Raw genomic sequence first — 16043 nt, forward strand, 5'->3', positions numbered from 1 at the left:
AACTCATCAAACAGGTGTGCAGCAGGCAGCTGCTGATTCCCAATCACACAAGCCATGATGAGATGAGAGACCAAAATAAAAAACAAAACAATAGAAAACAACAAGCTGCAGATATATAACCCATTCGAACATACATGGCAGTGCCACTCAGTTTAAGTTCCATATCTAATAAACCATAACCACCTAGCTACTAGGTAGGTTCGCCAAACGCAATTTATCACAACCATTACGACCAGAGAGTAGCAGAACTAGCACTGATAAATACTAGCAGCATTTGCATTGCCCACTTGTTTCTTCCAAGCACGGAATGAATGAAGCAGCCATCACAGGAGAGCCCACTGGTTGTCCCTGATGATCTCCTCTTCCTCATCAGGGGAGAAGTCGTTCATCATGTCGAACGTCTTGCGGATCTCCTCCGGACTCCTGCCCTTGATCATGTCAGCCATCGCCTGGCAGGTCAGGTCCAGCAAACCCTTGATGTCCAGGAAGTTGGCAGCCTGAAAGGCAATCACCGTATCAGCAGCTGTTAGGCTAGAACATCAAACTGCCTTTGGCATAGGCAACTTTAATTTGGTCAATTGCTAACAACTGCAGATATTGGACACATCTCATAGACAACATGTCAACAATGATATGTGCATTGCTTTCAATATAAAGCAGGGCCAAACCTGGCCTTTGGTCTAATTATATGTGCAGGCTACATTATATTCAGGTGACACTACCAACGGACATATGTTTGGTTTTATTCCAACTAAGAGGGAAATCCATACAAGCATGGACACTGATACAAGGACATATAGATATGATTGCGACACATAATCAATCAATCTAGGGTATAATCCAGAGTATATATAGATAGGATTGCAACACGCAATCAATCAATCTACACCAAGTAATCAATCAATCTAAATCGAATAATCAACTAGGGTATATTTTCCTCTAATACATATAACCTGATCACAACCTACAGATAGATCTAATAGGGGTTCAAAATCAGGAAGAGAGGGGAAAATAAGTCGGGGGTAACGATGTGCTATACCTCGATGAGGTCGATGAGAGTGGCCTGATCGATCTTGACCTACTCGGCGGCCCATTTCTTGAGGTCCTCGCCGCCGATAGCGGCGTTGGCGGGGGCGGGGGCGGCGTCCTCAAGTTTGGCGGCATGGGCATGCTTGGTGCAGTACTCGATGACTATGGAGAGGAGCTTGGAGTTAACGTTGGGGATCAGGATGCTGTTATCGGCGCAGTTATCCTCAATCATGTGGCGGATGGTCTGCGACTCCATCGCCACCGCCTCCTCCACCTCGAATTCCACCTTGTCGGAGCTCTTGAGAGTGATCATCTTCTTCTCGCCCTTGCCGGATGCCATCGAAACCCTAGCAGCTGCGGCGGCGGCGGCGAATGAATCGAACAAGATGGAGATGGATTTGGGGACGGCCTTACTTTCCCCGGACCCAACCTCTCAGCTTTTATAAAGGCCAGATACTAGCAGTACAACTCTAATAACGTCCTAATGTACTACTATACTAAAACTCTAATATGTCTATGTTTATAGTAGGTAGAAAAGAGTCATCTTAGATTTCTTTCCTTAAAATACATATTTGTGCTATGCAGGGACTTTATACCATGTTTTACTTACAGCAATTCTAATCTATAAACCCATACATGGCATATTTTCCTAAAACCTGTTGTTCCCAATGCAATATTTCTATCTATAGTCCAAGCAATTAATTTGCCACTCAGTTCGCACTCATATCTACCGATTATCTTTCTTTCTCATCTATAGTATCGTTTAGACATCCCTTTCTTCCAATGTAGGAGTAGATGATCAGACAAGCGTGATACTTTGGCATACTACTCTCACCAGCGCTACCCCAGCCCCCCCCTCCTTGGGTTATTTAACTATCTTCGAAAGCCACTCTTATTTTAGCTCCTAGATTCTCCGCTCCTAGGGGTGGGCAAATTTAACCGAAACCGAAGAACCGAACCGAAAGAACCGGAACCGAAACCGAAATAACCGGAACCGAAAAATTCGGTTCCTTGTTCGGTTCCAGTTATTGAAGAACCGAAATAACCGAAAAAAATTCGGTTCCTACCCTCGGGTAACCGAATTAACCGAAAGAACCGAATTACATAAACTTTGCATTTTGTAAGAGTATATTTAGTTTACATGTGATGTATCATACTTCAATTGCCATGTATTTCTCTTACTATATTGTTATTGTTCTCTTCTCAATTATTATTCTCTAAAGTAGAGGAAGTATTGTCTAAATTTGCTATAGAACATGTATATTTTTCTTGTTATCTTAGCTTTCGGTAAAAAAATTCGGTTAGTTCGGTTAGAACCGAAACCGAACCGAAAGAACCGAGAACCGAAATACTCGGTTCCTGAAATTTCTTGGAACCGATCGGTTCCTATTTTCTAGGAACCGAATTTCTTCGAAAACCGAGGAACCGAACCGAACCGAACCGAATGCCCACCCCTATCCGCTCCTCTACGCACGAAGCTAACTATTTGGCAATTTTGCCGACATGGCAAGCCACCTTCTCATACCAGCGTGGATTGGCCATGCGAAATGACAAAGCTGCCCCTGTGTTTCTTACTCACATCGCTAGCCTAGTGGGATGCGTCGATCTTCCACCTCCAGGCAAGAGTAATGATGAGGTACTTGAGAACAGCAGCAGCTCATCTCCCTTCTCCGCGCTTTGCCCCCAAACGAATCAAAGCATTAATTAGCAGTAGCTTAGTTGCATTGCCCATCTATGTGATTTGCTCCCAAATCAAGCCACCAATGCAAGCATCAACTGCGCCAATCTCCTTTCCTCCCCTCCATGTCATTTTTCTCCTGATGCAAATCAACACCAACGCTAATTCCTCGTCAACCGAGCTCCACCTACCAGAACTTTCAGATCATGCAGCGCCATTGCCGTCCAAGCCGAGCTCCACGCCTCCACCTACCACCACTGCTGGACACTTCCGGCCCTTGTCCTCGTCGTCCAACCCCTCAAATGGAACACGGTGAGCTCCTGCTCCTCAGTCCTAATGGCATCACTAACTCGCGACGTTTGCTGCCATATCACCGGGAACGCGGCCGTGCCACCATGGAGAGGCCGTCCGACGCACGGCATCGGCCGTGGGCATGCCGGCGGCGGGGTGCTGATTCCCAGCCCCATGCCGGCCACCGCGGAGACCTTCGCATCCGTAGCCTTGTGCGCGGCACGATATCGACCTGACATCAGCCATGGCGCCAAGCTCAGCGGCGCCCAGGCGGCCGGACCGCATGGCAGGCGATGAGGACGGGGGAAGGGTCGGGGGAGAGGGAAGGACTGGAGGGACGGGAGTAGGATAGAGGCTGAGGATCTGGCGGCTTCGTACCGCGGCAGAGCAGCCGGCGCGGCGGCCTCGGCTTCGACGACGCACTCGTCGCCGCCAAGCCGGACACCGATGACGCCTGCTGCTTGCGCAGCTAGAGAAGATCCCACCACTCAAATCGAATCAAGTGGTGCCCCGAACAGCGTACCCGCGGTCGAGGAGGAGGTTGACGATCCACGACGCGATGAAGCCGCCGGCGCCGGTGACGCACACCGTCGACGACCATGGGCGCGGGGCCTGGCGCCGATTTCTCCTCCCAAAGACCCAAACAGGCAGGTGGGTTTGGAGGTGGAAGGAGATGGGCGGGTCCCACCACCACCAGTCGTAGAGTCGATATTGGCACTGTTTGGTTTTGCTTAGGTTAGGCCCTGTTTAGTTTGAAAAAAAAAATTGCACAGTATCCGTCACATCGAATCTTCGAATACATACATAAAACATTAAATGTAGTTAAATAAAATAACTAATTACATAGTCTAATTGATTAGCACCAGATGAATCTTTTAAAGTTAATTAGTTCATGATTGGACATTATTTATCAAAAAATATGCTACAGTGTCAAAATCAAAACTTTTTCACCAACAAAACACACCCTTATAATCGCTCGCCTCTTGATTCTCATTTCTCGTGGTTCAAATCTCTGAAATGGATTACCAAAGAAGCAAAAAATAAGCAAAGCATTTGGTGCAAATATCGCTTATTTTCACCGATAAACCAAATATAATCAGAAACAAACAGGGCCAATACAGAGAGAACATAGGGACAGGTTGGTCATTTTGCGTCTTTCATTAATAATATTTTAAAAATAATTATTTTTGAATAAAAATACTATATGTGATAACAATTGGTTTGATTATGAATAAATAGACATTACTCTTATTTTGCTAATCTTTATAGTTTTCTTACCATCTACGGTCAATTTAAAAGATTTCACTCAGAGAAAATCTAAAAATAGCTATTTGTAGAATGGAGATAGTATATAATTAGCTTCACGCGTAACACAACAATAACAACATAGCTTTTTGTCCCAAGCAAATTGGGATAGGCCAGATATGAAACTCAAAAGAAATAAAGGTCACCGTTCAGACATGTGTTAATAGTTAGTATCCAAGCTCCTATCCAAAGTTAACTCTTTAGAGATATTCCACTCCTTAAAATTTCTCTTAACCATCGTCTCATGTTAGTCTAGATCTACCTCTATCTCTATTTATATTATCAACCAGCTTTAGAATTCTATTACACACCGGCACCTCAGAAGTGCTTCATTTGACATATCTAAACCATCTCTACCGATGTTGGAAAAGTTTTCCTCAATTGGTACCACCCCGATCCTATCCTGAATAATTTTGTTCCGAATTCTATCCCTTACTGTGTGCGCGCAAAACTACCGCTACATCCACAACTCAGGTACACCCAGTTGTTGGATATATCATCTTTTTTACGCCAAGATTGGGCTCCGTATAACATCATCGAGCGAACATCCACATATTTGCTACACTCAGTTGCTAGACATGTCATCTTTTTGTAAGGTAAGATTCAGCACCGCATAAGGCTGCTCGCACTGGGTCCGGTACCCATCCTGGAGTATCGGATAGCGCAAAAAACAGCTGCAACGGTGCCTGTAAAGCTTCCGCTAAAATCCACGCAAAGCGCCGGGTTCTGCCAAATTAAGCGGAGTACCGGACGTCCGCTGCGCCACTGTGGCCCCACCTCGTGTCAGAAGCAACTTTCGCGCGCCCCCGCCGTTGCTCCGTCCGCCGCTGGCCGTAACCGCCGCTCGCCCCCGCCCGCCGCGGCTCCTCCACTGCCGGTCGGCCAGGCCTCTGCGCGCGGCCGCAAGCTCCAGGGGGCGCACGGCGTGGCGAGCGGCGGCGGCGCACAGCAGCTGCCGCCGAGGCCGCGCGCCTCCGGCCGACGCCGCGGATCCGCAGAGCTGCCGCCAAGATCCGCCCAGGTCGACGGGTTCAGGCCCGTTTGCCTTCGCCTCCGCCGAAGATGGGAGGACCGCCGGCTGCCGTCCCCCGCACGCGCTGCCGGCTGCCGTCCCCCGCGCGCGCTGCCGGTTGCCGTCCCCAGCATGCGCTGGCGGCTGCCTTCACGCGTGCGCCGCCGGCTGCCTTCACGCGCGCGCCGCCGGCTGTCGTCCCTCGCAGGGAGGGGGCAGGCGGAGCGCGGATTCGGCCGCCGCCGCCATGGCGCCGCGTGGGCACCCGACATGGCCGTCGCCACCATGGATCCGCGTGGGCTTGCCGCGGCCGTCGTCGAATGGGGACATAGGGGCGGGCAGAGAGAGGGGCCGTCGTCGAATGGGGACATAGGGGAGGCATGGCCCCGCGCGGGCACCCGCCAGGGCCGCCGCGCCCCATGGACCCGCATCCGCGCCGCGAGGGAGACAGGACGCCCGCCGCCGGCCGCCGCTTGACTGGCGCGGCGAGGGAGGGAGAAGGACCAGAGCTCGGCAGCGTCGAGCGCCAGGGGAGGCCGTGAGTCCGAGCGCGGGCCGTCGTCGGGGAAGGGAGGCGCGGCGCGGCGAGGCGTGCCGGCGGTTGCAGGAAGAGGGAGGAGGGCGAGGCACGGCGAGGCGAGGAGAGCTGGTGGCGGCAGGAGGAGGGAGGAGGTCGTGGCGACTGGCGAGGCGAGCTGGCGGCGGCAAGAGAAGGGAGGAGAGAGACGGAGGGGAGGGCGACGGGGTGGGTGGGGTGGGTGTGGATAAAAATAATCTCGCTGATATTATAGAGATTAATGGGTAGAAACTTGGTATAGAAAAAAAATCTCGCTGACCAGACAGAGATATTTTTTTAGAGGATGAATATAGAGTAAAATCACTGTGGATAGCCTAACATCACCGGACGAACAGCCCGACCCAACCCGCCCGAAAAAAACCCGACCCGAGCTACATGGCGGGTGGGCGCGGACCGTATTTTTTGACCCGCAACAATCAACGGGCCGGGCACGGACCGTGATTTTTGACCCAAAACCCGACCCAACCCGAAAAAACCCGACCCAAAGGCCAAAAAACCCGACCCAACCCGAAAAAAACCCGACCCGACACGCCCGCGCAGGGTGCACGGGCCAACCCGACCCGACCCGGTGATAGGTACGGGTCGGGCGCGGGCCGTCCTATGCGACCCGTGACCCGACTTTGACCCGACCCGAACCCGACCCGACCCGACGTTTGCCCAGGTCTACTTCAGCAAGACTTTGCCATCTTTAGCTCTCGATGATAACTTTTATAGAATTCAATGAGTGATATGGACTACATTTTTTTTCTTTGTTCAATGCCTTCTTTCACTAATTAGCCTTTATAAATTTATTTGTTGCTGTAAATATTTGTGATGAAAGTTTCATATTCTTTTAAGTGCGTAAATAATTAATCACCGCTACACCGAGTTTGTTGCTAGCTCAACTGTGAACATGTCTCTCATCCGTTTAAGTTACATCAGCAAACACGTGCTAATGGTATTATCTGCTGTGCTTGTGTTTCTGGATCGGATAGCCTAGCAGTACTCGACAGTAAGCCTAGCAGTACTCGACAGTAAAAAATACATATAAGGTACACCGCACCACGTTTATTATCAAATCAGTCATCACACATTTACAGGTTCTTTGTTTCTGGATCGACACAGCAAAGGTACCAATTCTGGAACAAAAAAGATTCCTTTTTATTACATGTACTGAGAGAGAGAGCGGCTTTCTGTTCTTGTTGGTGCACTCAAGGGGCTACACAGGAAACAAATCAAACGCAAACCAAAACATATTAAACTTCAATGATAAAGAAGTAAATTCATAATAGGTGACAAGGGCAATTCTTTCTACGAAAAGTGTGTGCATATAGAAAGGATCCGAGGAGAATTAGATGAACAACAATAAAAAAACGCAGCACCTGGTTCACCCTTGAAGCTGTCTGCTGAGCGGCTAGTACCTCAACCTATGTTATAGGGACCAACCAAGAAACTAATTCTGCGACATAAATTGACCCCTGTATGTTAGTTTGGATATATATTATTTATGAAAGATCAAATGATCCTCGCCCTTCCAGGATTGCATAAAGCAACTTCTTGCGCATGATTTCCTGTTCAAACAGCAAGCAGCAACCAGTCAGCAGGAACCATCAGAATGTCAAATCTTTTTTTTTCAGAGAGAAGGTAAGAAAATAAAGGGCGCCATACTTTTGTGGAGTAGGGGGGCAACTTCAGATAATTAGCACACGTCATCACACTAGGCAAATCATCATCTGCGGACTCTGTCGCCCCAGTTGAATTTGAAGTATTTACCGCACTTGAAGGGTGCTGCCAATAATCAAAAGTAACACCAAGTTACCCAAAATACAGCATCAGACGGAATAACTATACACATGTTCCAATAGCAAATGTCATGATAGATCAAGAAATATACCTTCCTAACAATAGTAAGCTTGGGGCTAAGGGCTGCCAAACCACCGGGTGGAAGGCGAGGAGCACCAGTTACAAACTGGCAGAACGCATGCTGCTGATCAGGGGTGAATTCCGCCATTATATCGAGTAGCTACAAACAAGAGTAAAGAATCAAGGAGCTGCACTTCTTCAACACAACAATTGCTAAGAGACGTAACACTTAAGCACGGATGCACTTACATTCACAATCGCAGGACTTTTAGCAGTATACCCATGATCAAATTTTATGTTATCCACCAGGGATTCCGGCTGCAGAGACCAAGATTTATTCAGTGGAATACTTAACATACTATAACTTGGATAAAGAGAACAGAGCCCTACCTCCCAAATTTCTTGTCGGCCACATATTAGATAGTCAAGTTCTTGAGGTGAAAATATTTGGAGGGATGAGATGTCAAACACCTAAAGTATCAGTAAACCAGAACATTGGATTAAGCTCAATAAATATCATATCAATAAATGAAACGATTATAAATATCTTAAAGCAACGCAAATGAGGCTGTACCTGATTAAACCCTGATCTAAATGCCTCAACCTGTCGCTTTATCCCCGACTTAACTGTAGCATCCACTAGCAAAGTAACATACTCTTCTAAGTTGTAAATGTTAACCTGCGAATGGTAATTGCACTTGATAATACATAAAAGAAATACAAAGCATAATCACAAAGGAAAAACCCAGGATGGACGTTATATCTTACAATTGCGCTTCCTTCACCCTCTTTCAGAACATAATCAGGATAACCCGGAAGAGTAAAATCTAAACACAAATCTTCAATAGCAGCACCACGGAATCGCAAGTCTGCAACTTCTAGCTGATTCTCGCCAGGAGTGGACTCAAGGAACTTCTTTCGTTCAACAAGAACTCGCAGTTCTTGCAATGTCTTCCCAAATTCAGAATCAAATGAGACTATGTCAAACAAATCAAGCTCCTGTCCAATGAAAATGCATAGGTCATGAAATAGAATACAACACAGCATTAACAAATGAAACAAAGCAAAAAAAAATGAAAACAAATACACAGCACTTGGGAATAGAGCTTCTCTGTACATACCTGTCCAAGTATAAGCTTATAAAATGCTGTTGATAAAGGCAAATCTAAAAGTCTGCCATCTTGCAAGACTTTTGCTGTTACTTGACCAATTAACCGGAAATACTCCAAAACTTTGAAGAATCTGCTACCTTCTGAAGCATCGGCTTTAGGTGGCCAAGGCCGAGGAAACAATCCGAGAGGAGCTTGTATCAAATGTCTGCCATCATCTGGTAAATCTGAGCTGAGTTTTTTTCCTGACAAGCTATCTTCAGGGTCTAAATTAATCACATCATTCATATCAATTTGCAATCCTGAATCATATGGAGTAGTAGATCTCCATAGCCCCAGCTTAGCACTTTGTAGCTCATGACTTAAGAGAGTATAAAACTCCAAAGTAGGCCCCAGCCCAGTTCCAACTTCACCAAAGTATTCCACCTCAAGAACAGCCCTCTGACTGGAGAACATCTCCATAACTTTAGCAGCAGAATCCAGAATACGATTACGGGAAACACGAACTTTCTGGCGTTGTAACCTGCCAAACCGAACCTCTCTTTCACCACCAGAGCTGTGATTGTCACTCTGCTGTTGCTGAAGTCGATTCAATGCTCGTGACAGCCCAAAGGCTGTGGAGTAGAAGTATTGCCTCCTTGTCTCAAAAGGGAACAGAAATGGGCAGGCCTTGGTCATTTGATAACACCAAGAAGGTAAACTGCCACTACAGAGTGCAAGAACATCCTGCATTTGCCGAGCAAGCTTTGGCGTCAACTTACTATTGACAAACTCCTCAGAGGATACCTTGGCTCCAGTTCTATATAGCTCATCCAGGGTTTTGATTTTCCCCTCAGCAAAATCATCAGATGCACCTTGTGCTCTTAAGCGAGGGGATAACTGATTAAGCCCCTCCAGTACACGTAATAGTGCTAAAATGTTGTATGTTGAGTTTGTTCTCTCAAGATCACAAGGAAGTTTTCCTTGTAAGATGCTATCAAGAAGAGAAACTCCCTGTGCTTCAGAGATAGACCTTAAAGAATCTGATTTTGAGTTCAATGAGGTGGAACCCCCTTGGGATCCCTTCTCGGCTTGGTTATCAGCCTTCTGGTATGTTATTGTGAACACATCACCCCAGAAGCGGTTTCCATCGTTTGATAAATCAGATCCATTGAACCTTTCTTCATCATCCTCATCAAGCATCAGTTGACGTTGGATAGCTTGGTACACCGTCAAATGTTTGCTGAGCTGCTTCCCACCAGCAGTGAATATGAGTTTATTGTTATCATTAATGCTACCTCCAAGTGACAGACCACGCCGATCTCGGGAACCTCTAACACTGCGACCACCAACAGAAGCTAGCCCAGCCATTGTTGCAGCAACAAATGACATTGCACCTCGTGAACCAAATGTGCTTGCACTTCGGAATTCAGAAGAATCTGGTCCCCTGTTAGATGTGTTTCTAGCAATGGAACCAGATGACAGCTGCGTCTGGCTAAAACTGGCTGAGCCGATGTTAGACTCATCAGCATCACCCAATTTCACATCATGCACACCATCTTGAGAACAGATGGGAAGAGACCCTTCTTGGAGAACCTAAGAATTCGAAGAGATTATTTAATTAGTCAAAAAGAAAGCAAATGGTCATCATTCTGAATCAACAAAAAGCTCATTTTTTCCTAATCATAAATAAATATAAGACTAACCAACAACCAGTGTTAGAAACAAAGCAACAAGAAAAGTGGCATTCCATTTACAAATAGTTACCTCATGATCATCATCGTCATCCTCTGAAATGTCATCATCATCGATCATTAAAGCATCATCAATCTCAACGGGAGATGTATCAAGCTCTTCATCCTGCATATACCATTATAGAATGTGTTACTTATCAGTTACCATGCTTCCCCTCCCAAGTAAAAATGAGAGTACAAGGACATAATTTCTAGAATATTACATTAAGATTTTTCAAAATTACAGTCAGTTTGACCATGAAAAATCCATATATACATTTTATAAGGGTAGTCTAAATTTAAGACCTAGCTCCATGGACAAAAATCTCATGTTTATTTGGTGCCCAAGCAATGCACTATAGGTTACATTAATAATCCCAGAGAAGTAGAAGAACCATTAAGTATGTCTGCTAGCCAGCTAGAACTGGAAACAGAACCTTTTTAACTAGGCACTAAACAAACCAGGCATGCAAAAGAAATAATACCTCAGAGCTACTGTGACCATGCGCTCGCTTCATTTCTGAATCCTTCTCTGAAACAGACTTTTGGCGGGCAGCATTCCTCGTATTAGGTCCTTTTGATTCATCTGAGTTTGGTTTTACAATAGCTTTGCCTTTTCCTTTGGCAGTACTAGTGCTTTCATTGGGAGCGTCCTTTTTCGATGTACCACTACTTGCAGCAGACGATTTTGATCTTGTCGTTGGACGAAGACCGGAATGAGCTGTTGCAGCTGTTAATGATGCACCAGCTGTGGTGCCAGGAACACCTGATTCAGAATTATTTACAGATGGAACTGTAGGTTTCGAAGCAACCTCACTGCGTTGAACCCTGGGCCAAAGGAATTCTTCAACAGCTGCTAGACTGGCAAATGGGTCGATAAGCACAATATTTGATGAATAATCCCGAAGTGATTTTTCACCTTGAGCTCGGGACAGACGCAACTTGAAGGGCTGAGCCAGAGCACTAAGACCTGAGGTCAGACGGGAACCACCAATACCAATCCTACTAGACTGGCTGAGGACAACGGGGAAACGTTCCAATGAAGACAATGCACTTTGTAGTTTTTGAACCAACAGTGCCATGGGAGTTCCATCCCTTTCATGGTCAATAGAAAGGGCAACACATATGAAGGACTTGTATCGCCTAAGGACCTGCTGACGAAGCTGTGGTAAGTTTCCTTCAGATACTTTTTCCTTCCCAAATGTCCCACAGGACAGATAGTCAAGCAACACTGTCACAACTCCACTTCTAATGAACTCAAATGTGGAAACACCATTAACTTTGCTAAGCTCAGCGAGCATCTCAGATATCACTTCGTCTAATTGTTCTTCTACATCAATTGAGATGTCAAAACAATCAGCGCTTATAGCTTTTGATTTCCCTTTGGCTTTTGTTTTGGCATTCTCAATTGCAGTATTGAACTTTGAGCAGAGTGCTCTCAGTTTAAGAAGGTCGTCAGTAACTCCAATATCATTTGAATTACTGTCCGTCGGGAAGTATCTATCTTTGAAAGACTTTGCATGATCGCTAACTGCAAAACGCAAGCTGGTGTTTGGAACTTCTGAAGTGCTTGTTGTTGAGCAGGCAACCCCAAGATTGGAACTGTTTGATTCATCTAATGAACTGTTTTCTGCTGGCACAGCACCCCCACGCCTACGTTGACGCCTAGAACGTGACGGCATGGCAGAATCATTATCTTTATCCTGTGGTGGTACCTGAGAAGGCAGTGTATTGGAGGATTCTGAACATATAAGTGACTCCACAGCGTGAACAACACCTTCCCTTACAAACAACTTAGAAAATGTCTCTGGAAGCTTTTCCATCATTATTTCTGCTATCTGAAGAGCAGGAATCAACACTTGAGGATCTTTCCATGCAAGTATTCCTGCGAGGAAGCTGCAGATGGGAAATGATATACCTTAGAAGGGATCAAAAAATAAGTACATCCATTGAGAGAGTGCAAGAAGTTTTAGCATCCAATGTTCTGAAACATTTCTCTAGGCAAAAGGAATCAGGCTTTGAGAGAACTTGTATAAAAACCTGGATATGTTTGTTGTGCCAAGGAGGGATTGTATTGTTTCAGCAGAGCTGTAGTACATTAACTTCCCAATAATGGATAAGCACTTGTGACGTATCGGTGCATTTACACTAGAACCATACACCTGAATGAGAACACAGGCTATTAAGTACCAAAGACAAATACCAATAGCAGTTGAAATTGGTCATCAGGAGAAGAATTTTGGCACGAACCTGTGTCACCGTGGGTAACAAATCCATACCAAACTGCTGTAGAAGTTCAGGATGCTCACGCAATAGCCTCTCACGGCCAGATCTTTCATTTTCTGTTGAACCAGCCCCATCTTGTTTGATCGAAGCAGATTTCTTTGCTGAAGAGCTTTTATAAGAATGGTAGTATGTTGGTAAATTAATGACTCTCGCAGGCATGTGTGGAAGCAAATCATCAGCAAGGCTCACTATCTCAAACATCTGCAGAATTGGAAGTAAGTAAAATGAAAAATATTTGGGCAAAGAAGCGTACAAGTGTATGAAACCCATGGGTCAAACAGTACATGTTTCTATAATTAATGTTTCAGCAGTTACATGGGGAAATAGCAAGCAGCAGCTGCAGAAAACACTATATATCCGTACTCATCAAATGCCAGACTATTTTGCATATGTACGACATATGATTTCAGCAGCTAAGCAAGACGGCAACAAGCAGCAGCAGATGACACTATAGATTCATGATTAGTAAATGATACTCTTTTCTATCCGTAACTTATCGCATATGGCTGATCAAACACACAATTTACTTGCACACTAGGAAGAATCGAATAGCTACTTAATAGTGATGTGATGAGCAATGACAGATTTTGCTCTCGTATATTCAAGTTAAAAATGAGATTTGAGCTCCCTTGTATGCCTTAAATCAACACCTCCTGCCTCATTAAAACTAAAAAACATCTCAAAAGACTCGACTCATGGATGACAACCATATTAATCAACAATGCATGGCTTCAATACTTGGTTCTGGACAAGGACGAAATCTTAGTCCCTCAAAACAGCAGAATAAAAAGGATGCAAGTCTTTCAACAGACAGTATCTATTCAATGACCGTTTGCATGGTTTATGAAGACAAGTACAGAGTAGCTCAGTACATTTCAGCATCTATGTTCAGTGTTCACGAAGAATACCCAAGTAAATGCTCGATGGTGCATACAATTATGAACATATGATGTGACCTTTGGAGTTCTCAAAAGTTGTCCAGGTAGATGCGATAGATGTAATTTTATAAAGTATGAGATGCCTAAGCCTAACAATTTTCAATGATAAATCAGAATCTGCTTGAATATAATCAAGCCAAGTGCTACATTCACAGAAAAGATGGCTAAATTGGTCAAAAGTCTAGCATAGAATCAGAGTTTAAGTCATAAATCAGTGATAGAATTATTCACCTGATCGGCAGGCCTTGTTAGAGCAGGGGAGACTGAAGTTCCAGAAATCAAACCAGATCCAGAAAGGATATCTTTAAGAGTGCCACTGATCCCCAGCAGAAGTAGTGTTTTAACTGCCAGCAGTGATCCACTTGCACATACTGAGAGAAGACGGATTAAACCCTGAAAAAAAAGTACAACCTAATCTTAGCACAAGAGAGAGAGGGAGCATGGCAAACCCTAAGAAAGGATATAAAAAACGGTGCATACTGTATATGTGGAAGTACTTAGTGATGCCTGGCCAGAGGAGTTGCCAACAGATATCAAGCTAGCAGCTTGAGCAACCAATCCATGATTGCAGAGCTCATCAAGTTTCTCTGGGTGGTGGGTAAAAGCTTCGGCAATGCGTGTCAAACAAACAGAAGCATGCTCTAGTACCTGGAACACACATAACAGAGTTGGAATTGCATGCTATACCTGGACAGGATGGATAGGTAAATAAATAAGTCAGAGGTCCTAATCTGAAAAGCACCTTGGAATCATGGTGGTTCAGGAGATTCGTGAGCAAAGGGACAGCTTCCATGACAAACTCGGAAGCATCAGATGGCAGCTTCCTGCAGATATTTGCGGCGGTTGACAATGCCACTCTCTACAGAACAAAGATCCCCACCATGGGAACAGGTGTAAGTAGAAGCAAACAGTGCACAACATATGAAAGGCTGTGAGAATATAAGAGGGCTCGAAAGATATGGAATGCCTGAGTACCTGAACCCCAGTGGAGAAGAAGTCGAGATATGATAGGACGGCCATTAGCGCCCCAGCACGCAAACACGCGGTTGGGTGCTCGAGAGAGATCTTCTTAAGAGCTTGTAGAGACTAAGAATATGGGTGGATCAAGTGTTAGCAGCATGTACTCAATGATTGATTGTTATCTGGGGGAGACAAGGTACCTGCTCAGCGAGGTCCATGTATTCAATGGTTAGCAGTCGAGCACAGAAACACTGTATGGCCCCATAGTGCACGACGGCGGAGCAGGAGGACGGGAGCACGTCGACGAGGTTGGCGAGGGCCCGGGCAGCGAGCAGCATGACGTCGGGGCTGGCGCCGGCGGTGGCAGGCTCGTCCTCGCGGCCGAGCATCCCGACGAGGATGGGGACGAAGGCGTCGACGGGGAAGGCGGCAAGCGAGTCCTCGGTGCCGATGGAGAGCATCTCGCAGAGCTGCATGAGGGACTGGAGCTGGCGCGACTCGTCGCCGTGGGCCTGCAGGCCGGCGAGGATCCTCTTGAGGTGCGCAGAGGTGGCCGAGGAGGGGGCGGAGGAGGAGGAGGAGGGGAGGAGGTCGTCGAGACCGGCGCCGAGCCTGCGGAGGAGGCCCTGGAGAGCGGTGCTGGCGGAGGAGAAGGACTGGGGGAAGGGGGCGTCGGAGTCATCGTCGGGGGCGGGGGGAGAGGGGTCGGAGGAGGCGGGGTCGGGGTCCTTGCCCTTGTCGGCGGCGGCGGCGGCAGCGCGGGAGCGGCGGCGGGAGGACGGGGAGGGTTCCATCGAGGGGGCAGGGGCCGGGGCCGGGGCGGGGGCGGGGCCGGCGGCGGAGGAGTTGCGGCGGGTGTTGGGGCGGAAGCGCTTGGAGGCTGAGGAGGAGGAGGAGGCGGCGGCGGCGGCTGCGCGCTTGCGGCTGCTGCTGCGTGTTTCCATACAAGGCAAGGCGCGCGAGGAGAGGGGGGCGGCGGCCGGCCGGCCGGCCGTGACTAGGCGGCGGCCAGCGGCGAGCGGGGTCCAATAAGAATAGATCTGCGGGTGCGGTGGTTCGATTAGATCAAACCGGATGGGACGGGATCTCTCCTCTTGAGAAGAACCTCTCAATAGAGGAGAGGGGATTGGGGATCGGAGAGGACGGAAGGCGGAAGGGATTCGATGACGATTGCCGTTGCCTTGCCTTGCCTAGTGGGGGGGGGGGGGGGGGGTCAGGGGAGGGTCCGTTGGGGAGGGGTGGCAGGAAGAAGACGCCCGCGGCCTCCAGTGACAGACAGCCAAGCCAGACGACGTGTCACCCCC

At 47.1% G+C, this 16043-nt stretch overlaps 1 protein-coding gene and 1 pseudogene across 2 annotated transcripts; both read right to left on the minus strand.

Annotated features, from left to right (window-relative positions):
• Nucleotides 1-91: 91 nt before the first annotated feature.
• LOC120654341 lies at nt 92-3515 on the minus strand (annotated as a pseudogene).
• A 3398-nt stretch (nt 3516-6913) lies between these two features.
• On the minus strand, nt 6914-15941 carry LOC120654342 (E3 ubiquitin-protein ligase UPL3-like). Of its 2 annotated transcripts, XR_005667041.1 has the most exons (18): nt 14940-15941; nt 14755-14865; nt 14522-14638; nt 14260-14427; nt 14011-14172; nt 12806-13042; nt 12596-12717; nt 11041-12451; nt 10590-10682; nt 8856-10418; nt 8503-8733; nt 8309-8413; nt 8125-8205; nt 7984-8052; nt 7766-7894; nt 7540-7659; nt 7254-7442; nt 6914-7090 (listed from the first exon to the last, which is right to left on the minus strand). XR_005667041.1 is itself a non-coding variant. In XM_039931847.1 (17 exons), exons 1-17 carry the CDS (start codon nt 15681-15683, stop codon nt 7377-7379), a joined length of 5529 nt encoding a protein of 1842 aa, XP_039787781.1. In that variant the 5' UTR covers nt 15684-15941; the 3' UTR covers nt 6914-7376. The 2 variants fall into 2 exon arrangements, 1 of the variants encoding a protein (XP_039787781.1); XM_039931847.1 differs by having other exon boundaries at nt 6914-7442.
• Between the last annotated feature and the right edge of the window lie 102 nt (nt 15942-16043).

This window comes from Panicum virgatum, chromosome 1N (assembly GCF_016808335.1).
Source record: "Panicum virgatum strain AP13 chromosome 1N, P.virgatum_v5, whole genome shotgun sequence".
Classification (NCBI taxonomy): domain Eukaryota; kingdom Viridiplantae; phylum Streptophyta; class Magnoliopsida; order Poales; family Poaceae; genus Panicum; species Panicum virgatum.